The sequence below is a fragment of the Mustela erminea genome, chromosome 8 (assembly GCF_009829155.1).
Source record: "Mustela erminea isolate mMusErm1 chromosome 8, mMusErm1.Pri, whole genome shotgun sequence".
Classification (NCBI taxonomy): domain Eukaryota; kingdom Metazoa; phylum Chordata; class Mammalia; order Carnivora; family Mustelidae; genus Mustela; species Mustela erminea.
The window spans coordinates 40,608,616-40,631,130 of record NC_045621.1 but is presented as its reverse complement, the minus strand read 5'-3'; the positions used below and the strand labels follow the sequence as shown (position 1 = coordinate 40,631,130).

At 39.5% G+C, this 22,515-nt stretch overlaps 1 protein-coding gene across 10 annotated transcripts in view; it reads left to right on the top strand.

The window, feature by feature from the left end:
- USP40 (ubiquitin specific peptidase 40) overlaps positions 1–22,515 on the top strand; it is a 77,151-nt gene that overhangs the window by 19,985 nt on the left and 34,651 nt on the right. For all 10 annotated transcript variants that reach the window (XM_032355221.1, XM_032355220.1, XM_032355222.1 and 7 more), the window contains 8 exons: positions 942–1,040; positions 2,682–2,789; positions 10,824–11,124; positions 14,042–14,123; positions 15,582–15,753; positions 18,242–18,326; positions 19,900–19,970; positions 21,048–21,367. In XM_032355221.1, the coding sequence (XP_032211112.1) occupies positions 942–1,040; positions 2,682–2,789; positions 10,824–11,124; positions 14,042–14,123; positions 15,582–15,753; positions 18,242–18,326; positions 19,900–19,970; positions 21,048–21,367 (1,238 nt within the window). The remainder of the gene's footprint in view (positions 1–941; positions 1,041–2,681; positions 2,790–10,823; positions 11,125–14,041; positions 14,124–15,581; positions 15,754–18,241; positions 18,327–19,899; positions 19,971–21,047; positions 21,368–22,515) is intronic.

Below are 22,515 nucleotides of genomic sequence, written 5' to 3'. Positions count from 1 at the left end.
GGCCTGGGACCCCACTTGTGGCTGTTGTCTGAAGTGGGGGCAGTCTTGCAGGACTGCGTGAAGTTAGTATCAGAACTGACCTGAATTGTGACCCTAGATGGTGTCAGAGGATCGGAGAACTGGTTATTTGGAACACCAATCATTCGGCTCCGGACTTTGGAGGGTCCTTAGGCTTTGTCTCCCAGACCTCGTCCTGTAAGAACTGTGTCGACAAGGTGGGACAGCTGGAGGTCTCAACTCTGGATTTCCTCCCAGTTTCCATTTCACTTGTTCTCTGAGGATTTCCCTGATACTCTTGCTTATTCAGTGTGTGTTTTAAAAAGATGCCTTTGTTTTGTTGTGTTTGCTTATCCAGCATTTTTAGTAATCATTCAGTAGGATGGTTATAGTTAGTCTACCATTTTATTTTGCTGTTTCTTTATTATTTTTGTCTCGTGTCATTAGTTCTCTTCGTATTTATGGTTTTAAGTCAAATGAAAATACTTTGGCAAGATGGCATGTATTAGAAAATCAATGGAGAAAAATACCTTGTTTGGACATGTTCTCGAATAACTTCATAGAGTGGGGTGCAAAGTTTGGATGATCAGGAAATAAAAGCGAGTGCTAGGCTGCACTCACCAGTGACACACAACATGTCAGGATTTGTAAGGTGCAGCTGAAGTGGTGTCTCCCGGGAACCTGTGGGGACCCGCCAGGTGTGTGTTGTGCTGGGAGTTTATCTGCAGTCCTGCTCACAGATAATGCCAGAGAGGTTAAATAACGTGGCCAGGTTTAGCCAACCAGAGCTGGAAATCAAAGCCCGGTCTGCTGGATTCCAAGGTCTACCTAAGTTATTCAAATATTTTTATCATCATTTTTCCATCTTGAAACTTCACAGCACAAACATTTCTATTTTGTTAATTACCTCTTAAGCAACAAATTTTTATTGCTTTCCTTTCTAGGAGGAAGAGACCAAACCAGTTTTGAGTTTCAAAGATCTCCAGAATGAAGAAGAGATTGATGATGATCCACTGATAATTCTGAAAGCAATCTTACTACAGGTAGAGAGAGAGTTTAAGTTGCGTGTGTGTGTGTATTTCAGATATGCACACATATGTGCTCATGCTAGAACTGCTACTGGTACTAGTCAGAGTCTTATTCCTTTGGGGCTTCCTCTGTGTTATAGTTTATTTTTTAGAGACTTTCTGGTCATAAAAAAATGCATATTTGTGGCAGAAAATTTGAGGGAAAAAACCTAGGAAATATGTGAAAAGTACAAAATATATACAAGTATAATTAAACCAAGTACCCAGTAATTGTAACACTTTGATGTGTATTCTTTGCGTTCTGTCTTCTCTCTGTTTATATACATATATCGGTATTGGGTTATAGGATTTGGGGTATTACTGTTCTTTTAAATAGAATTGGGATTTACCGTATGTATTGTTTGGGAATTTGCCATCTTCCTGTGTTAGCCTTCTACTCTCTGTAGTTCCTGAGATTATGTCTCCCTTTTCATTCCTAATATTGATATACCAGTAATGCCTCCACTATATGGCTTTTTAACATTTGCTTAGCACTGTGTTGTAAAGGTGGTAAGTTCCTTGCATGTGTTTATCCATTCTTACAAAGACTTTTTCTTAAGTCTTTACCATGGACCTACGCTGCGTCCTTTAACCACCTTGTTCTGCGGCCACTGTATCAGTCTGCTGGGGCTGCCATAACAAAGGACCCCAGACTGGAGGGCTTAAACAATAGTAATTTATCTTCTCCCGGTCATGGATGCCAGGAGTCCAAGATCAGGGGGCCAGAGGTTTGTTCTCTCCTAAGGCTTCCATGGCTGGCGCATGGCCACCTCCTTGTTGTGGGTCCACATGGTCTTTCCTCTGTGCCTGGGCACCCTGCAAACCTCTGTGAGTCTGTATTTCTTCTTCATATAAGGACATCAGGCAGATTGGCCTAGGACCCACCTTAATGACCTTATTTTTCTCTAAAAACCGTATCCAAATAAAGTCAGAGTTGAAATCTTGAAGGTTAAGGAGTCAGCATATGAATTGGCCAGGGTGGTGGGGGGTTGGACACATTTCAGCCCAAAACAGTCACTTCTTACTAGCTTTTAGAACTTTTCTGGGGGGGGGGGGGACATTCAGAAGAGATCTTGATAATCCTTTTTTGCACTTAAATATTTCTTATAAAATTCCCACAAAATAGCAGGAATTTACTCAATCTTAGAATACTCTTTGGATGTTCTTTAAGTGTTTAAACTTGAGGTGCCTGGGCGACTCAGTTGAGTGTTCAGGTCAGGCCATGATCTTAGGGTTGTGAGATCAAGCCCTACATCAGGTTCTTCCCTCAGCAGGGAGTCTGCTTAGGATTCTTTCTCTCCCTCTGCCCCTCCTCCCACTCCTGTTTGTGCATGTGCATTCTCACTCTCTCTCTCTTTCTCTAAAATAAATAAGTAAATCCTTAAAAATAAGTAAATGTGTAAACTTTAGTGTAGGAAAGCACAATTCAAGTTTTCTAAACCGAGGCTTAATCTACTTCTTTAAAAAAATTTTATTTTGCAACAGTTATGGTTAATCCACTTACATGTTCGCTGTCTTAGGCACATGTAATTAGATAGAATTCTGTTGGTGCCTTTGAACTCATAAATGTTAGTTACATCTCATCACATTTTCTTAAATGATTGTTTCTTTCAAAAGGAGGAGAATAATGTAATTCCTGTTGATCAGCTCGGCCAGAAACTCTTGAAAAAGACAGGAATGTCTTGGAACAAGAAGTACAGAAGACAGTATGGACCACTGCGAAAGGTAATAGATGACATCCATATGGGAGGTCCCATACCAGGAAATTATATTATGATCCCTTTGCAACGAAACTTTAGGTGAAGATGAAATCAGTATTTTTATTTAATGGTTAAAGTTCAGTTGAGTTCTTTATTAAATGTTAAGTTATTGAGTAATTTATTATAGAATCAAGAAGTAAGCAGAAAAAGAAGAGGGGAAAGCCTTTTAATACAATAGCAAGAAATGTCATGAAGTTCATACCTGAAGCTCATCATTTATTTACAGAAATGTCTTAGGGTGTTCCCACAGTTTTCCCTTGATCTTTCTTTTACACATAATCCTGTTAATCTTGGTGATCAGTTTTCCTAGGCTGTGAGATTAGATGTTCAAAAACTGAACACAAGTGAAACCACTCGACTGAAAAAACACACAGCAACACTTAGTAAACATTTTGGAGCTATTCCTTATAGAAGCAAGGGGCTTACATACTTCAGTAAGTGTTTAAGTGCATCTTTTAATTAGCCCACACTGCAGAAGTGTATGTTGGCTTAATGACTCTGAGTCCATAGCATAGGTTTTAAGGTTTTCATTTAAAATGATTGGGTCTGGCACCTGGGATGGCTCAGTTGGTTAAGCGACTGCCTTCAGCTCAGGTCATGATCCTGAATCGATGGATCCCGGGATCGAGTCCCACATCATGCTCCCTGCTCAGCAGGGAGTCTGCTTCTCCCTCTGACCCTCTCCCCTCTCATGCTCTCTCTCTTTTTCTCTCTCAAGTAAAAAATAAAATGATTGGGTCGCTGTCTCGGTGTTTTACTCTTAAGTGTGATATTAGCTCTGCAGGTTCTTTAAAAATGCAAATACCCTTTATAAGTTTGAGGGAGTTAGCTTTTTTTTCAATCATTGACTGATAGTTTGATCTTGAATAGAGGTTGGATTTTATCAAATGCTGACTTTTTTTTTTTTATATACCATGTATTCTGTTAATGTGAATTCCATTGACCTTTTTAATGTTGAGCAAAGCTTATATTTCTGAGATAAATCCCACTTGGTCATGAGCTTTTCATGTATTGCTGCATTCATTTGGCTCTTTCATATAGGATTTTTGCTTCTCCATTTATGAGAGATATTAGTCTTTGGTTTTCTTTTTTTGTAGTGTCTGTCAGATTTTAGTGTTAGGGTCATATAGGACTCACATGTCAGGAAACACTCCTTTATATTCTTGGAAAGAATTCTCTAAGACTGATTTTTTTTTCTTAAATGTTTGATGAAGCTGTTGAGACCTGAAAATTTTTTTATTTGATGCCAGTGTAATTAACATAGTGTTACTAGTTTCAGTTGTACAGTATAGGGACTCAGCAGTACCATATGTTCCATAGCGTTCATCATGGTAAGTGTCCTCCTAATCCCCTTCACCCATTTCCCCCATCCTGCCCACCTCCCCTCTAGTAACCATTAGTTTGTTCTCTCTAGTTAAGAGTCTGTTTCTTGGTTTGTCTCTCTTTTTTTCCCCTTTGTTTGTTTAGTTTCTTAAGTTCCACAAACGAGTGAAATCATGGTATTTGTCCTTCTCTGGTGGCTTATCTCTCTTACCATAATACACAGCAACTCCATCCATATTGTTGCAAATGGTAAGATTTCGTTTTTGTTTTTAATTGGCTGAATAATACCCATTGTATGTAAATACCACACCTTTATCCATTCATGTGTCCATGGACTCTTGGGCTGCTTCCATACCTTGGCATTGTAAATAATGCTGCAGTAAACGTAGGGGTGCATGTATCCCTGCTAATAAGTGTTTTTGTGTTCTTTAGGTAAATATTGTAGTGCGATTACTAGATCATAGGGTAGTTCTGTTTTTAACTTTTTGAGGACTCTCCATATCGTTTCCACAGTGGCTGTGCAGTTCTTGCCAGCACCTGTTGTTTCTTGTGGTTTTGATTTTAGCCATTCTGACAGGTGTGAGGTGATGTCTCATTGTACCTTTGATTTGCATTTCCCTGGTGATGAGTGACGGTGAGCATCTTTTCATGTGTCTGTTGGCCATCTGAATGTCTTCTTTGGGGAAAATGTCCATTCATGTCTTCTGTCCATTTTGTGATTGGAATATTTGATTTTTTTGGTGTTGCATTGTATAGTTTTTTGTATATTTTGAATACTAAACCTTTATCAGATATGTCATTTGCAAATATCTTCTCCCATTCAGTAGGTTTTATTTTATTATATATTTATTTTATTTTATTTTATTTTATTTCGAGGTAGTCCCAGTAGTTTATTTTTGGTTGTTTCCCTTCCCTCAGGAGACCTATCTAAAAGGATGTTGCTACAATTGATGTCAGAGAAATTACTGTGCTTGTGCTATCTACTAGGATTTTTATGATTTCAGGTCTCACAATCAGGTCCTTAATCCATTTTGAACTTATTTTTGTGTATGGTCTAAAAAATTGGTCCAGTTTCATTCTTTTGCATGTCACTGTGCAGTTTTCCCAGAACTTACTTGTTTTAGAGACTTTCTCCCATTGGATATTCTTGCCTCCTTTTTCAAAGATTAGTTGACCACGTAATTGTGGATTTATTTATTTGTGGGCTTCCTATTGCATTGACCCTGAATTTTTTTTTTTTTCAGTAAGATTTTGTAATTATAGTTTAAATTTCTTTGCTTGTAGTGTTATTTAGATTTTCTGTTCCGGCAATATTTTGGAAAATTGTGTTTTTTAAGGAATTTTTTCTCTGACATTATCTATAATATCAGATTTATTGGCATAAAGTTATTCACAGTATGCCATATTCTCTGTAGTGTCTGTAGTATCTGAAGTTATTTCTTCTTTTTCATTTGTAATATTAGTAATTTGTATTTTCTCACTTTTTTTTTCATCAGTCTTGCTTGGGGTTTATCAAGTTTATTAAACTTCTTAAAAAACAAATTTTTGCCTCTGTTGATTTTCTCTACTGTTCATCTGTTTTCTATCTTATTGATTTCTGCTCTTATTTTTAATTATTTCCTTCCTTTTTCTTCTGGGATCTCATTAGATCAACTTTTTCCCAGCATGGTATCTCAGTTGTTTTTAAACCTTCCTTTTAATACAAGCTTTTAAAGCTATAAATTTCTTTTTAAGGGCTAATTTAACTGCAAACAAATCTGACCTGTTTTCATTATCATTCCATTCAAAATATTTTGTAATTTCCCTCATGATTTTTTTGGGGAACTGTGTTGCTTAATTTCCACATATTTGGGATTTCTTTCTATCTTTTTGTTTTATCTATAGGTTGATTCCTAGTTAATTCCATTGTACCCTGAGAACATACTCTCCATGATTTTAGTTCTTTTGAATTTATTGAGACTTGGTTCACACTTCAGAATATGCTCTGTGTTGCTAAAAGTTCTGTATTCACCAGAAAAGTTATTTTCTGCACTTATTGGGTATATTGTTTTTTAAATGTCAATTATGTCAAATTGGTTAATAGCATTTCTTTTCTGTCCTTACTAATTTTTCTGTCTTTGGGTTTTATCAGTTACTGAGGGGTTTAAATCTCTAACCTTAATTGTGGATTTGTCCCTTACCCCTTTTACTTTGGAAAGATTCACTTCATGTACCATGAAGTTATATTATTAGATACACACACATTTTAGATTTTTATGGCCTCCTGATGTACATTGCCCTTCCTTTATCTCTGCTAGTATTCCTTGCCTTAAAATTTACCTCGTCTGGTATTAATGTAACCCTGCAAGCCATTTTATACAAGTGTGTTTCTTGCAAACAGTATGAAGTTAGTTCCTATTTATTTTGCATGGTTGTGATTTTTAAGTAATTTGTTCTTTTATTTAATGTAAAATTTGGGGCGCCTGGATGGCTCAGTGAGTTAAAGCCTCTGCCTTCGGCTCGGGTCATGATCCCAGGGTCCTGGGATTGAGCCTCACATCAGGCTCTCTGCTCAGCAGGGAGCCTGCTTCCTCCTCTCTCTCTCTCTCTCTCTGCCTGATTGTGATCTCTGTCTGTCAAATAAACAAATAAAATCTTTAAAAAAAAAAATAAAGTAAAATTTGTTGGGGCGCCTGGGTGGCTCATTTGGTTAAGTGTCTACCTTCAGCTCCAGTCATGATCCCAGGGTTCTGGGATTGAGCCCTGCATCAGTCTCCCTGCTCAGCTGGGAGTCTGTTTCTCTGCCCCTCCCCTGGCTCATACTCTCTCCTTCTCTCTCTCTGTCTCTCTCTAAATAAATAACATCTTTTTTTTAAAAAATAGCATAAATTTGTTTGAAATACCACCGTATTATCCTTGTAAGGCCCTTTGGAGCAGATGTTAAGTTCCCTGTTTCATTTCTGCTATTGATCATTTCTACGTTTTAGCTTTCTTTTCCATCAATCTTGCCTCGGGGTTTATCTATTAAACTCTTCAAAAAAGCAGCTTTGTATTTGTTGATCTTCTCTACCTTTCTCTATTTTTTCATCTGTTTTCTATCAGATGACAGTTTGATAGTTTCTTTTAATGAGAATGTTCGGTTCACTTGGTTTTAATGCAGCAACAAATATGGTTGAGTTAAACTCACCGTTGAGGTATTTGGTGTTTATCCGCCCCTCTGTTTTTGCTCTTTCATTCTTCCTCACCCTTTAAGTGACTCAAGTGGTTTTCAGTCTTTCTACTTTATCTCCTCTGTTGGCTAATATATTGCTTTATTTCTTTAATATTTTATTCTAGGGCTTATACTGTACATAAACCAATATTACCAACTACAAATTAATAGTATACCATTTCCTGAACAGTGTAAGATGCTTACAGTCATATAACTACGTTTCCCCACTCCCATCCTGTCTGCTGTTGCCTTTTATTGTACCATTACCTGTAAATTCTACTCTTTGTTACTTATTTTTATTAATACTATTTTTTGCTTCAAACACTTAGGCAACTTTTAAAGAAACTAGTGAAAAAATAGTGTTTTATATTTATCCATTCTGGTATTTGTTGCTGCTTTTTGCACATTCGGCTGGTCATCTAGTATCATTTTGATTTTGATTGAAATCTTTGTTTTGCCTTCAGGTTTTTAAAGGTTGTTTTTGCTGGATATTAAATTCTAGTGTAATAGTTTCCATTTTTTCCTTTCAGCACCTTAAAGATGTCATTCCATTATGTTCTGGCTTCCATTATTTTGGCTCAGAAGGCTAGTGTCACTTGAACAAGATGTATCTTTTTCTCTGCCTGCTTTTAAGATTCTTTTTCTTTTTTCTTTGTTTTTTAGCAGCTTGACAATATTGTGTCTCAGTGTGGTACTCTTTATGTTTATTTGCTTTATATTTGCTAAGTTTTTTGTCTGTAGCTTGACGTCTTTCTTCAGTTTTGACCTTTATATTTCCAGTTTGGTTTTCTGCCCCTCATTTCTTCTCCTTCCAGGACTACCGTTACATGTAGATTAGACCATTCAGGATTTCCTCACAGATCTTAAGTAACTGAGATTTTTTTCTTTTTCTAATTTTTACCTTCCTTCAGCTTGGTTGATTTACATTGCACCATCTTCAAGTTCATTGGTTCTTGGTTCTTTCTTTGGCTATTTCCAGTCTTCCATTAAGCCCAGCTAGTGAACTTTTCATTTAGATATTGTGGTTGCCAGCTTTGGAATTTCCACTTAGCTCTAATTGAGAGTATCCCATTTCTCCACTGAAATTCCCTATCTGAACCCAGTCTGTTCATCCTTTCCTATAGATTAATTTTTGAAGATACTATTAGCTTTATTAAGTCATATAAATTAAATATTTTAATAGCTGTTCACTGTCATACTATCTGGATTATTTCTGGGGCTCTTTCTGTAAACTTTATCTCCCTTATGAATTGACTGTATCCTCTCTTGAATATTGAATCACACTGTCCTGTTTGTGTGTCATTTAATCTTATATTGCCTACCGGACACAGTGGATTATACGGTGGTTCTTTTTTTTTTTTTTTTTTTTTTTTTAATGGTTGTTCTTTAAAGAGTTTTGCATCATGCTCTAACAGGTTATTGAATCCTTGATCCAATGGAAGCTTCATTTTGGGCTTTGTAGGGTGAATCTACTGCAGTTTAGCTCTTAGTCCCGTGGGAAATGCATGGTTCTTCCTTTGAAGGCACAGTTTAGCAAACGGTGGCCTGAGGGCAAATATGACCTGCTGCCCCTGAGCTGAGAACTATCTTCACACTTTTAAGTGGTTATTTTTTTTTAAAGTTATGTATGTACCTACCTCAAGTTTGCCTTTTATCTGGCGCTTTACAAGCGTACCAGCTCTTGGCCTACGGCACGGCCCTTCTAGGATTTCAATAGAAAGCCTCAGGTATTTGTCATATGTCTCTATCTTGTCAGAACTTCAATTCCGTGTTCTGTCTATCCAGAAATCTCTGCTAAAATCTTTGCACATCTACCCAGAAATCTCTGCTAAAATCTCTGTTCCAGTCGTGACTCCACCAGCTGTTGCTTTCTGTGGGGTTTCTTGTGTCTTGGGCCATCCATGTTCCAATCAGGAGTCAGCCAAGGATTTGAGGGGGATTTGGTATAGATTCTAGGCTCTTTAATGCAACTCTTTGTCTTTTGCTTTCTAGCCTCTCTGGCATTTTCAAATTCTGTTTGCTCAGCTCAGTAAGACTCCTGCCCTTTGCCTGAACTCTCCCACCATGCACTGCTATAAAGTGGGAATCAGTGGCTTCATGTAAAACTCACCTAGTTTTGAAGGATTATGTCCCCTCTGCTTAAGCCTGTTTCTGGTTATTCTCCAAACACTTGTTTTCATTATTTTGTCTGGAGTTTATCATTTCTTATCAGAAAAGGTAGACCAGTAAAAGTTCTCTACCATTATTGGACCAGACTCTGCTGAAGCTTGAGGCTAAAAAGAATTAATTCTCACTTCTCAAACGAAGGGGAAAAAATGGCTACTCTCTGATTATCACTATTTGATTGTACCTTAAAAATTAGCTGCAATACTGTTTTACCATCTTCTATACACAGTATTAGCAATATTGTCTTTGGGTCATAGACCTGTTTCCATCCGTCTGTGGTAAAACAATACTTTGATTAGAGTGTTGGTACTACTATACATTATTTCCATCCAAGTGGAAAATCAGAAAGTCACCTTTCCATATTGATTGATGGGCTAAGCAGATGTTGCACATGCCTCCCGAGTGGTTTCCTGTATAAAGTGAGTTCATGCTGAGAAAAGAGGAGACGTAAGGCCACAGGTGTCAGGGAGTGAGAGAAGAGTAGAGATGGAAAGTGGGGGTAGGCAATGAGGAAAGGTGTTTTTTTCTTCCTAATCCTTTAGCTAGAACTTGAGTAATAGCCCTTGGGATTAAGACCTAAGCTTTCTGCGCTTTGGTTTTCTGAGCTAACCTGTCCTCTTCCTTTAGTTCCTTCTGAAATAAACATTTGGTCTAGTTAATGTTACGTGACAATGTAGGCTTATAATTATGACTTCATTCCAACAGAGTTTGTCTGAGTCACTAGTTTTAAAATTCTCTTCTGTAGTGCTTCACTGTGGGATTGCCTTTGTGCTTCGTTTAGATTGTTTTAAACATCTCAGAAGTGTTTGTTCTACCTAATCTGCTTTAGTAAAGTACTTTTTTTTTTTTTAAAGATTTTTATTTATTTATTTATTACAAGAAGGCAGAAGGGCAGGCAGAGAGAAAGAGGAGGAAGCAGGCTCCCTGCTGAGCAGAGAGCTCGATGCGGGGCTTGATCCCAGGACTCTGGGATCATGACCTGAGCCGAAGTCAGAGGCTTATCCCACTGAGCCACCCAGGTGCCCCAGTAAAGTACTTTTTAAGAATGGTGTTACTGAAGCAGAAGTAACCTATGTTTTAGATTGTGGCATGGCAGCTTCCTCCCTTGATGTGACTGTTGAACAGAGAGAATCCTGATTTTTATTAAATGTTTTAATCATGACTCAGGTGGGTTTTTTTTCCCCCTCTCAGCTGTCTAGTGCAAAAATAAAGTTCAAAATCTAGTCACAGAAAAACTACATAGATGTAGTTTTTTTATTGTGTCCAATTAAAAAAAAATTTTTTCATTAACCTAGTATTTGTTTTTTTGTCTCCGTATAGTTCTTACAGCTTCATTCCCAGATATTTCTACTCAGTTCAGATGAAAGTACAGTCAGTCTATTGAAGAATGGTTCTCTCCAGGCTGAGTCTGATTTCCAAAGGAATGATCAACACATTTTCAAGACATTTACTTCAGAATCCCCAGGATTAAATGATAAAACCTCCTGTCCCCACTGGTTTGATATAAATGATTCCAAAGTCCAACCAATCAAGGAAAAAGATATTGAACGGCAGTTTCAGGGTAAAGAAAGTGCCTACATGTTGTTTTATCGGAAATCCCAGTTGCAGAGACCCCCAGAAGGTATGGAAAGAGAAGTGTTCCTATTTGTTCAAGTTGTTGATGTTAGAAGATAAATATTGAATGCTATTTTAATTTTTACCCTTTTAAAGAGAAAGTGTGCTCTTGGAACATTTTTAAATATTTTCAGGCTAATAGTAAGAAATACATTATGCCAAAAGAAATCCAGCAATCTGTCATTTTGTAATTACATATTTCTATTTTATTTTCCCCCTCTAATGATATGAGACCATAGTTAGTGTTCAGAATTGGTTTTTCTCGAACTGCGTGATGGTGTCTTGTTGGGTGGACCAACCTGCGTACAATTGCCCTATGCTTAGGTTTGGCTCTGTCATTTGGCCATGTGTTTGTCGCCTTCAGGTTGTAAGTGGCCTTTTATTGCCCTCTTTTTTCCTTTCCTTCAAGGTAACTAATGTGTTTTATGAGCAGTTGAAATAAATTCAAAGCGTTCTTTGTTAAACCTTCTAACACAGCTCATAGCAGGGAGACTAGACACTGAGACCCTCAGTGATAAATTTTTTTATTGAAACCACTGACATGAATCAGTATGTAAGACTTTGGTCACTTCCCAAAGTCTACTCAGAAGTAGAAAATCCTGAGAAGGGAAGTTCCTTAGATAGAGGGATATCTGTAGTTACAAATTAGGACACTGTTCTTAGAAAATGAGAATAGTAATCATTTTTATAAAAAGTAAGAAGAGAGAAGTTACTAATTTGCATGTGAGTCAAAGGAAATTAACTTTCTGGTTCTAAAACAGTTACATAATTATTCTGTTTAACGAGAAATTCTAGGCTTTATTTTTCTGACAGGGGAAGAATATAGCCGTGGCTCTGGTAAAAATATTCTGAAGCAGAATCCACAGTTACAGAAATATATATTAACACAAAAAGAATGAATTGGATTTTAGTATGCGTTATGTTTTGGCTATGCACTGAATGGTTTTCCAGTTAGCTTAGGAAATGAATAAAGGTTTGGCAGAAATCTTGATGGACTTTTTGTGGGGATAAAGGGACAGAACTTGGCAAAGTGATTCTAAAATCCATCTAGAGAGGTGAACGTTCACCAAGACTGAAGAAGGGCCTGCTGAAGGGCATTGACTCCATCAGTAAAATCTGCTTGTAGAGCTCCAGCAGCTAAGAGAGTGCAGTGCTCACACAGAGAGGGACACAGCACTTGCGTAGAGCCAGCCCAGAAACCCACCCAGGTCTTTCGAAGATTTTAATCCGTGGTAAGGTGACTTTTCAGATGAACAGGAGGAGAGGGAATTACTCAAGATGCAGAGGGGGGAAGCTGGTTAGCAGCCAGTCACTTGAATTAGCAGTCCGTGTAATCAAGTGACTATAATCATCGCTTGAATGAAATTTGAGTTCCTTTAATGTGTATGTTAAAAGGAAACCTTAAAATGTATAAAATATATTTTCCAATATTAAGGTAGAGAAGACCTTTCTAAGCTTAAAAGCAAAGAAAGAAAAATTAAGGAAAAGTGTTCTAAACCTTAAACAATAAAAAAGGCAAATGACAGGCCTAATGGGAAACAGCAAAATAAATTTATTTCCCATCTGCCAAGTGCTTTTACATATATTCCATTGTGCTTAGTAGAAAATTGGGGAAATGATATAAATAAGCAATGTACAAAGGAAGAAATAGGAACAACCAATAAACTGGAGGGAGAAAAAAAAAAAAAAGAATCGGGCACCTGGATGGCGCAGTCTGGCTAAACATCTGCTTTTGGCTCAGGTCATGATCCTGGGGTCCTGGGATTGAGCCCTGCATGTGGCTCCCTGCTCTGCTTGTCCCTCTTTCTGTTCCCCTGGTCCCTGCTCATGGTTTCTCTCTCTCGAAAATAAATGAATAAATAAATAAATAAAAAGAATCAACCCAAATCATAATTAAAAAAAATAGGAATTGACATTGGGGAGGGTATGTGCTGTGGTGAGTGCTGTGAAATGTGTAAGCCTGATGATTCACAGACCTGTACCCCTGGGGCAAATAATACATTAAATGTTCATTTAAAAACTAAATAAATAAAAAATAATTTTAAAAAACAGGAATTGAAACAGCAATGAGATGCCACTTTTTCCCTACCAAGTTAAATGTTTTTTGTTACTTGTTCTCAACAGTTGGCACTTCCTCTACAGCTGGTAGGCATACATAGTCCTATAACCAGTTGATCATATGTACTTGAAAACCTTAAACCAGTAATTCTTCTGCAAATCTTTCTTGAAATAATCAGAGCTGTATATAGATATTCATGTTCAAAGGTGTTTGTTACTCCCATTATTTTATAATAAGGACTAGAAATCACCTTAAATACCTACCAGAAAAAGATTGGCTATATTAATTATGATATATATAGAATGAACTCCTCTGTAATCATTTAAAACTTCGGAGAAACACAAATCTGAAGTGAAAAGCACATTACAGATTTGTCAAATACGATCCCAGTCACTTTACATAAGTGTGTGCACGTGTGTGTAGGTACATGTGTGCATACAGACACATTGTGTAGGTTTAGAAGGAAGACCACAAGTACATACAACATGTCTTAACAGTATCTTTTGGGAATGGGATTACAGTAATATCTATAAGATATCTTCTATATTGTAAAAGTAATTTCCAGAATTTTTATGGTGGCAATTACTACATTTGTTATCTGGAAAAAAATAGTGGGTGTTCTTTTTAAAAAGTATGCTTAAAGAGAATTGAAGAAATGGAATCCTTCTAGCATGGCATAAAGAACTGTTTATCTTCCATTTGTTCCAGTGTTTCCATGTTTCACATGGGAAGACGGGTCCACAGGAAGTTAGCATTCACAAAGGTAGTTAGTAGAGGCTTTCTAGCTCCCAGCACATTCTTGCCAGAGTCCCAGCCTCCAGATTCCATTTAATCAGCCCACGTTAATGAAGTGTTCTGTTCGCAGCTCAAGCTAATCCAAGATATGGGGTTCCATGTCATTTGCTGAGTGAAATGGACGCAGCCAACATTGAACTGCAAATAAAAAGGTAATCTTAACTTACTTTTAGAGTTTGAATGTTTTTTTTCCTGGAGAATGAGGATCTCATTTAGGTCTTAAGTCTTCAATCAGGAAAATTAAAAAGGAAACAAAGTCAACTCATCAGTGCCTGTGTCTGTGTAGCTGCTGAATTTTTGTAGGCAGAGTATCTTACTTTGAAATCATCTTTATCTGTGAGAGTGAATGAAACGATGTCACATAAATGGCCATTGCCGAGTAGGGATGAAGCCTCAGAAGCCTGGAGAAATCAGTGAACATGCAGGACATTAAGTGAATTGTATCCTGGCCCATCAGGTGATTCCCAAGGTAGAAAGAGCCTGGGTGAAAGTCACCCCTCGTGAGTTAAGTAGTTGTGGGGACCCAGCACTCAGTGACAGAAGACCAGAGGCGAGTGAGAGGAGGAAATATGGATTCTGCAAACTACCAGGCTTCATGTCCGCCCGCGCAGACACCTGTAATGGGTTATCACGGGCCTGGTTTGTGAGGACTTGCTGATTTCATCTTCTCTTTTGCGGTCTCGCCTGGAATCCTGAAGAACTGTGTCCTCATTTGCTCTTTGCTGAGGTCGGTGGGGCGCTTGGTTAGGGAAGTGCATGTTCTCGTGGCCTCCTTGTGGCCCCACGTGGCTGGCTGATTATGTAGCCAGCATGTGTTCAATATTTTAATCATTGGCTTAAAACTGGGCCAAAAAAGAAGCAGGTGGATTGAATGGCAAACCACTAACAAAGGAAATTAAGACATTAAAAATACAAGAAGTAGGGTAAAATATCTTAAACAGGAAAAATAACCTGCGTGAGTGGGTGTGGACTGGCAGTGGGTGTTCACAACCACAGCCGCAGGGGTTTCGCCAGCCAGCACTAAGCTTTCTAATGTGGCCATCAGAAGTGCTAGTGCTGTCTTCGACCATGTGAACAGGATTGTGTCAGGAGTTTTGGAGCAGTGGCAGTGGCCTCATCCAGCTCTCCCTGGGCCAGACTGCCTGGGGCAGAATGGTCGGGCACCGGCTCCAAGGCCGACCAGCGGATTCAGAGGCGAGCCGCCACTTCCGGTCTACTCGACGGGGGAGAGTGGGCTGGAGGGTCATGAGACCCACTTGAAATATTTTACAGGAGAGCCTACAGAAGAGCATTTGCCACAATTACAGGAAAAGGTTTCTAGCACATTTGTAACTATTTTCTCAGGATTAGAAGAGTTTGAGTTTCAATACTTAGAGTAATACTGTATGGTGTATACTAAAATTTATTTTCCTTGGAATTCATGCTGGCAGAGCTGAAATTTTGCTATTCATTGAGGAATTAAAATGTGTAAATTTCAGCACATGGAAGAAAAGGACATTAATAATAATAATTAGAACAGAGAATTTATTGTAAATCAAGTATAATTGGTTTGGGATGAAACTGTGTTATAAAAACAGAGCATTTATGTATTTTTTTATGCCTCTTTAAAGGGCAGAATGGGATTCTACAAACAATAATTTAGAGTTACATCTCCACCTGGGCCCTCATTATCATTTCTTCAGTGGGGCTCTGCACCCAGTTGCCTCTCAAGCAGAAAGTGTGTGGGATTTAACCTTTGATAAAAGAAAAACTTTAGGAGATCTTCGACAGTCAATATTTCAGGTAATTTAGCCTTGATTCCTCTTAATTTAGTCATTAAGGTCCATCTCAAGCTAGTTTATCCTTTTCAAAAATCCCATTTAGGATTCAACTATTTATTTTGCAAAGCACTTAAGAAAATTCTACATCTCCCACTTTCCGAGGGTCGAGCCAGATGTTCTCTCTTTACTTGTACGTCTTTTCCTTCTGCACAGGCGAGGCCCGCACTGTCCAGCCAGCAGGCTTTCAGGGGAGAATCAAGCCTGGTACATTTTATTTGTGGTAGAGAAGAAGTAGAAAGCTATTTTTTTGGGGGGGGAGGTTGGTTTATTTTTTGGGTTTTGGTTTTTTTTTTTTTTTTTGGAAAGGAGTAAAAAGGTAAAGATAAGCATGTTGCTGGGGCACCTGGGTGGCACTGTCACTTAAGCATCTGCCTTCAGCTCAGGTCATGATCCCAGGGTCCCAGGATCGAGCCCCACATCGGGCTCCCAGCTCAGCGGGGAGCCTGCTTCTCCCTCTGCCCTTCCCTCCACTCATGCATGCTTTCCCTCTCTCTTTCTCTCGCTCTCAAATAAATAAAATCATCTAAAAAAAATAAAAAATAAGCATGTTGCCTAAAACCAAGAACTAAACAAAAGCAACTAACGTTTCTCCCTTTCCTAAGTATAGGATAGCATTTATTACCAAAATTTTTCAGGGAAGGAAAACACCTTCTATTGTGCAGTGAAAACAAGGATTGTTGTAAATCCTTGCCTCCCAAGTAATTGATCCACGTGTGTTTTTAGGACAGCAGTGCTGTTCATTTTACTTATAGTGCCTTCGTATAAGTTATGTCCTTTGGTTCTTTAATCTCAGGATAACCTGAAGGTAAGCTAACCCCATTTTAAAGGTGAGAAACTTGTGATTTAGAGAGATCTAGTGGCTTGCCCACAGTCAGCCTTCTGGTTGTGGTAGAACTAGCCTCAGCCCTGGTTTCCTTACTCTTTCCTTCCTCTTCACCACACTTCTTCACCTCGCACTACTTCCTGATCAAGGAAAAGGGAAATAGAAAATGTAGTTTTAGGGGCACTTGGGTGGCTCATTCAGTTAAGCATCTGACTCTTGATTTCAGCTCAGGTCATGATCTCAGGGTTGTGAGATCGAGCCGTGAGTCAAGCTCCATGCTTAACGGGGCATCTGCTTGAGATTCTCTCTCTCCCTCTCCCTCTCCCTCTCCCCCTTCCTCTAGTGTCTGCTCGTTTGCTCAGGCTCTCTCTCTAAAATAAATCTTTAAAAAAGGGGGGAGCTTTTATTTTTGCAGAAATAAATGAATTTTCTGGGAAACTTATCAAGGCCCAAAATTATTAGGTTTCTTTAATTTTTCTCTTGTACAAAGCAAAGCAGGCTAGTTTCTTTGTTAACTTTAGTTGACTTGAATAATACCTCAGGGTTGGATTGGTATTAGGATTTCTGAAATTTCCTAATGTTTCTGAACTTTTGCATTAAAAGTTCATCCCTGAGCCAGTCCCGCAGTGTTAATATAAGTGGTCTTGGGGAGCTGCCTTGTCTAGGGGACCTTTAAAATGGAAAAGACCTACCTACTTACTTTCATAGGTTTTAGATTCACTCCAGTCTGCTTTCTGGTGTTTGAAGTGTACGTCTCTGTTATCCTAGAAGTAGGCGCCTGGCGGGAGGCTACGAGATTGATGCAGTTAACTAGTCACTTGTGTAAAGAGAAATTTATTTTTTTAAGATTTTATTTATTTATTTGAGAGAGAGGGAACACTTGAGCAGGGGTAGGGGCAGAGAGAGAAGCAGACTCCCCACTGAGCAGGGAGCCCCACATGGGGCTTGATCGCAGGACCCAGAGATCATGACTTGAGCTGACGCAGACGTTTAACCAACTGAGCCACCCAGGCGCCCCAGGAGATTCCTTTTTACGAGAACCACCATGTGCTATTGTGGAGAGAGACGAAATGGGACTGACTTTATGGATGATGTTCCTCTGGTAAGATGACCAGTCCCCAGAGTCTTGAATCTAGAAATTTAAAAAAACAATCCATGGTCATATGGAAACTGGTAATGCCACTTTTTTGAATTTATGGTGGAAAACATTCCTTTCAGAGAGCAAAAATTCTGATGTGTGCTAGAATCCATGCTGCTTTTCCCTGAACGATGCTGATTAAACAAATGATTTTTGCTCTTTTGGACAAAGATCTCTGGGCTGGCGTGCTGCTCAGTTTGCCTTCTGATGAAAGTGGTCTTCCTGTCAGTTCAGTACAGCTGTTCTGGTGCTTGCTGCTCATCGTGCACGCGGTGCTCTCCAGTCACTGGTGGCTGAGATCAACCGTTTCTGGATTTGGTGAACTTAGCACCAGTGATGTCTTCTTTGGTGTTGGGCGGGATGGGCATACTCAGTTGCTAGCTCCCCATGTCATCTAAACATATGAAAACTAGTTCGGTGGTGTTCTCTTACCTAGAAATGTGATATTTATGTTCCTTCTCATTGTTCTCTTTTCTTAATATTCTGTAGCTGTTAGAATTTTGGGAAGGAGATATGGTTCTTAGTGTGGCAAAGTTTGTACCAGCAGGACTTCACGTTTACCAGACGCTTGATGGTAAGATAAATGTTAAAACGCTGCGACTCATTTCCTATATTTGTATTTCGTGGGCTCATCCGTGCTCTTCTGCTCATGGCCAGTCTTTCCCCCTACCTACTACTTTCTTACCTAGGCTGTCATCACATGGTCAGTCTCCAAATAATTTATTTGATTTCTATAATGTGTAAATTTTGCTAACACAGAAATATTTTCTGTTTTTTGAAATTAAGGCTACCTCTCCAACAAAACAATCTTTAAAAGGCTGTGGGAGCGCCTGCATGGTGCAGTTGGTTGAAGCATCCAACTCTGGGTTTCAGCCCTGGTCATAATCTCAAGAGGGTGAGATTGAGCCCCATGTCAGGCTCCATGCTCAACAGGGAGTCTGCTTAAGACTCTCCCCCGCCCCCAACTCTCTTTTTCTCTCTCTCAAACAAATAAATCTTGTAAAAAAAAATAATAATAATAAAAGGCTATGAAATTGTGTTTGTATTACCACAGATTCTTTTTTTTTTTAGCAAGATGGTTCAAACCCTTAACATTGTGTTTATATGGCTTAATTTTTTTTTTCTCCCAATCTCAGCTTCAGATTTTGCTTTTTGTTGTTGTTTTTGTGTTGTTTTTTTTTAAGATTTTATTTATCTATTTGACAGAGAGAGACACAGCGAGAGCAGGAACACAAGCAGGGGGAGTGGGAGAAGGAGATGTAGGCTTCCCACTGAGCAGGGAGCCCGATGTGGGGCTCAATCCCAGGACCCTGGGATCACGACCTGAGCCAAAGGCATACGCTTAACGACTGAGCCACCCAGGCGCCCCAACAGCTTCAGATATTGTAGTAAAACAAACGGAAGTTCTTGGAGAACTTAAAAATATTTACAACTTGTGAATAATAACAAAACAATAATAATAGCAACTGTAGTGACGTTTATTTGGGACTCCACTGCACCAAATCCAGAGATAAGTTTTATATAAATTATCTCTTTTGATTTTCACAAGATTCTTTACCTATATTTCTTGAAGTTTGGGGACGCAGTACACAGGACAGACAGCAGTTTCGTGCTGGTTCGGGCCACGTGCTGGCCGAGCTTCCCTCCCACACACAGTGTCGGGTTTGGTCAGCGCCTCCCCTGCTCTTGTGCTCGCGGAGCTTCCGTAACAACACACAGAGATGCTTACACAAGGTGGAAAAAAACCCTGAAGACTACAGTGAAAAGCATAAAGATAAAAATAATCTTTTTTTTTTTTTAAGATTTTATTTATTTTTTTGACAGAGAGAGATCACAAGTAGGCAGAGAGAGAGAGGAGGAAGCAGACTCCCTGCTGATCAGAGAGCCCGATGCGGGACTCGATCCCAGGACCCTGAGATCATGACCTGAGCCGAAGGCAGCGGCTTAACCCACTGAGCCACCAGGCGCCCAAGATAAAAATAATCTTAAATAATGCCAAAATAATAAATGTAATTACTGCCTTTTTCTTAAGTTTCCTTGGTGAAAATGCTTTTTCAAACAAATATTTAAGTGTCTCAGCTCTTTCTTTAGTTTGATTGTTTTTGGTGATTGTGACGAATGGTCTCACTGATGAGCTCATGTTTTAGGAGATGACCTGACACTGTGGGAAATGGAGATTGTGGACGGGGAAGACCTCTTTGTATGGAATGGGGTGGAGGTAAGCACGGATTAAAGAGATACTTTGATGGTTTTCGATTTTTTTAAGTGTCTTGTAAGAAAACTTTCTTCAGCATCTGCGAAGGTAACTAGATGCTAGAAAATATCTGAAATGTCTGACAAGTTTTAGGTACAGTCAGTGTTAGTCCTATGCTAAGGAGATATTTGTCGAGCGCTTCTGCAATGCCAAGTGCTCATATGAAGGGACATAGTCAGTTAGTCCTTCAGGCTGTCCTGTTGTAAATAATCCCACTAACACGGGCAGCAGTAGGGTTCTGTGCTTGCTCCCTGAGGGAGTTCAGGAGGGGGCAGGTAGCTACCCTGAGTTAGGGCCGTGACCTGCAGGAGAAGAGGGGGTTCTCCAAGTCGGGAAAGGAGTGAGCAGCGTCTTACCCACTCTGTGGTCTGTCATTGGTCCATTTCATATATTTCCAAAGCCTTTTTCTTTCTGCTTCCCCCTCCCCCTGCCAAGTCTTTATTATTATTGCTGAGGACTCCTGCATCTCTGTCTCCACTCCACATTGCTCCCCTAGAAAATAAAAGATGGCTAAGAGAAAGTTTCGAAGGAAAATCTAAAGTACAAGACATTTCACTTAAAAAAAATTCTCTAAGAGTAGTATGTAAGATTTTATTTATTTATTAAGAGAGAGCATGGGGTGGGGGGCAGTCAGAGGCAGAACCAGACTCCCTAATGGGCAGGGAGCCTGCTGTGGGACTCGATCCCAGGACTCCAGGATCATGACCTGAGCCGAAGGCAGTCACTTTAACCAACCAAACACCTAGGCGCCTTTTAAGAGTAGTCTTTTAGGGACACCTGGGTGGCTCAGTCATTAGGCGCCTGCCTTCGGCTCAGGTGATGACCCCAGGGTTCTGGGATTGAGTCCTGCATTGGGCTCCTTGCTCAGCAGGGAGCCTGTTTCTCTCTCTGCCTGCTACTCTGCCTGTTTGTGCGTGCTCCTTCTCTCTGACAAATAAATAAAATCTTAAAAAAAGAGAGAGAGAATCTTTCTGTGTGATTTTGTTGACTTGATTTTGGCAAATAGAAACTGTACTAATGGTTGTCTTGGTATTATTGTAGGTTGGTGGCATCCAGATTCCAACCGGGAACGACTGTGAACCTCTGCTCATAAATGTTCTTCATCTAGCAACAAGCAGTGAGGGGGACAAGTGTCAGCAGTTGGTAGAGTCTCCACATGTCTTTCCGTCCAATGCACAAATGGGCGAGGTGCTCACCACCCTGGCAGGGCCCATGGGTGTCCTCTTCATCAATGCCACTGACCCTGCCGAGGAAGGGAACTGGGTCGCCATTCCCAGGGAGGACCTGAAGAAGACTTTCAGAGAGCTGGGCCTCGGGAACCACAGCTTGGTTCTCGTTCAGGATTCTAGAGATGATAACAGGTACCCTGCTGAAACATAAGAGAATTCCTTTTTAAGTTATTTAAATGATAGTTCTGTCTCTTGGAACTTGAAAGCTTTATCTTAATACTGATAATAGTTCAGTATTTTCCTTTTGTTTCTAAACATTGCGTCCTGGGTATGTTCGTATACAGGAGTGTTCTGAGTTAGGCAGCTTGGAGGAAGGTGATATTATAATGTTGATTTTTCAAAATTTTTATTTGTTGGTAAATAAGATGACCAAATAACGTAGATATAGACGAGATATAATCTAGATTAGTTGTTTGTAAAGCAAGGTCTTGTCAAATGAATTCCGATTAGCACTTACTACAAAACTGAAGGCACATTCTCACAAAGAAAGTTGCTGAATCTTTTCATGAGGAGGATATTAAGATCCAGCTAAGTGTGTCTGTTTTGTCACAAGACTCCCATAAGGCAATTCAGGTTTTCATTGTAATCCTTTTTCTGAGTCTTGAGACCTTCCCAGCTTCCCAGAAAGGGCAGGTAGGTGGGGGTGCGTGCGCTCTTGGTTCCTGTGAGTCCCCTGGGAGCCCAGAAGTGCCGCCCATCTCCGTTTTGTTGTCCACGTCTGTTATGCCGCTTTTCTGTAGTCAGTGTGCACTGCCCTGTAAACCCCCGGTTTCCATATGTTGAAGACTTGAGGTTGTGAATAATAGTTCGTTCCCTGCTCGATCAGTCGGAGTCTCCATATTGTCACTGACGGTGGCTGTGACACAGAGGCAAATTGTTTTCCAGGCATTTGTTTTTGCACTTGGTTTCTTTAATTTAAACGTTTATTCTATGTCCCTTTATAAGAAGTAATACACGGGGTGCCCACATGGCTCGGTTAAGCATCTGACCCTTGATTTTGGCTCAGGTTGTGATCTCAGGGCTGTGGGATCAAGCCTCACATCAGGCTCTGTGCTGGGCTTGGAGCCTGCTTAAGACTCTCTCTGCTTTGTCCCTCTGCTCCCCCCGAAATTAAATTAAAAACAAAACAAAAAAAAAGTCACACGCCATGTATTAGGACTTGGGAAGTACAGAAGTGAAGACAGGAGGCCGAAGCAGTGTCCGTGCCTGGCAGTCACCATTCGCTTTCCTGTTGCCCTGAGCTCAAGTAATTGGTTTTTTTGTTCTGAATGTTTTTTTCT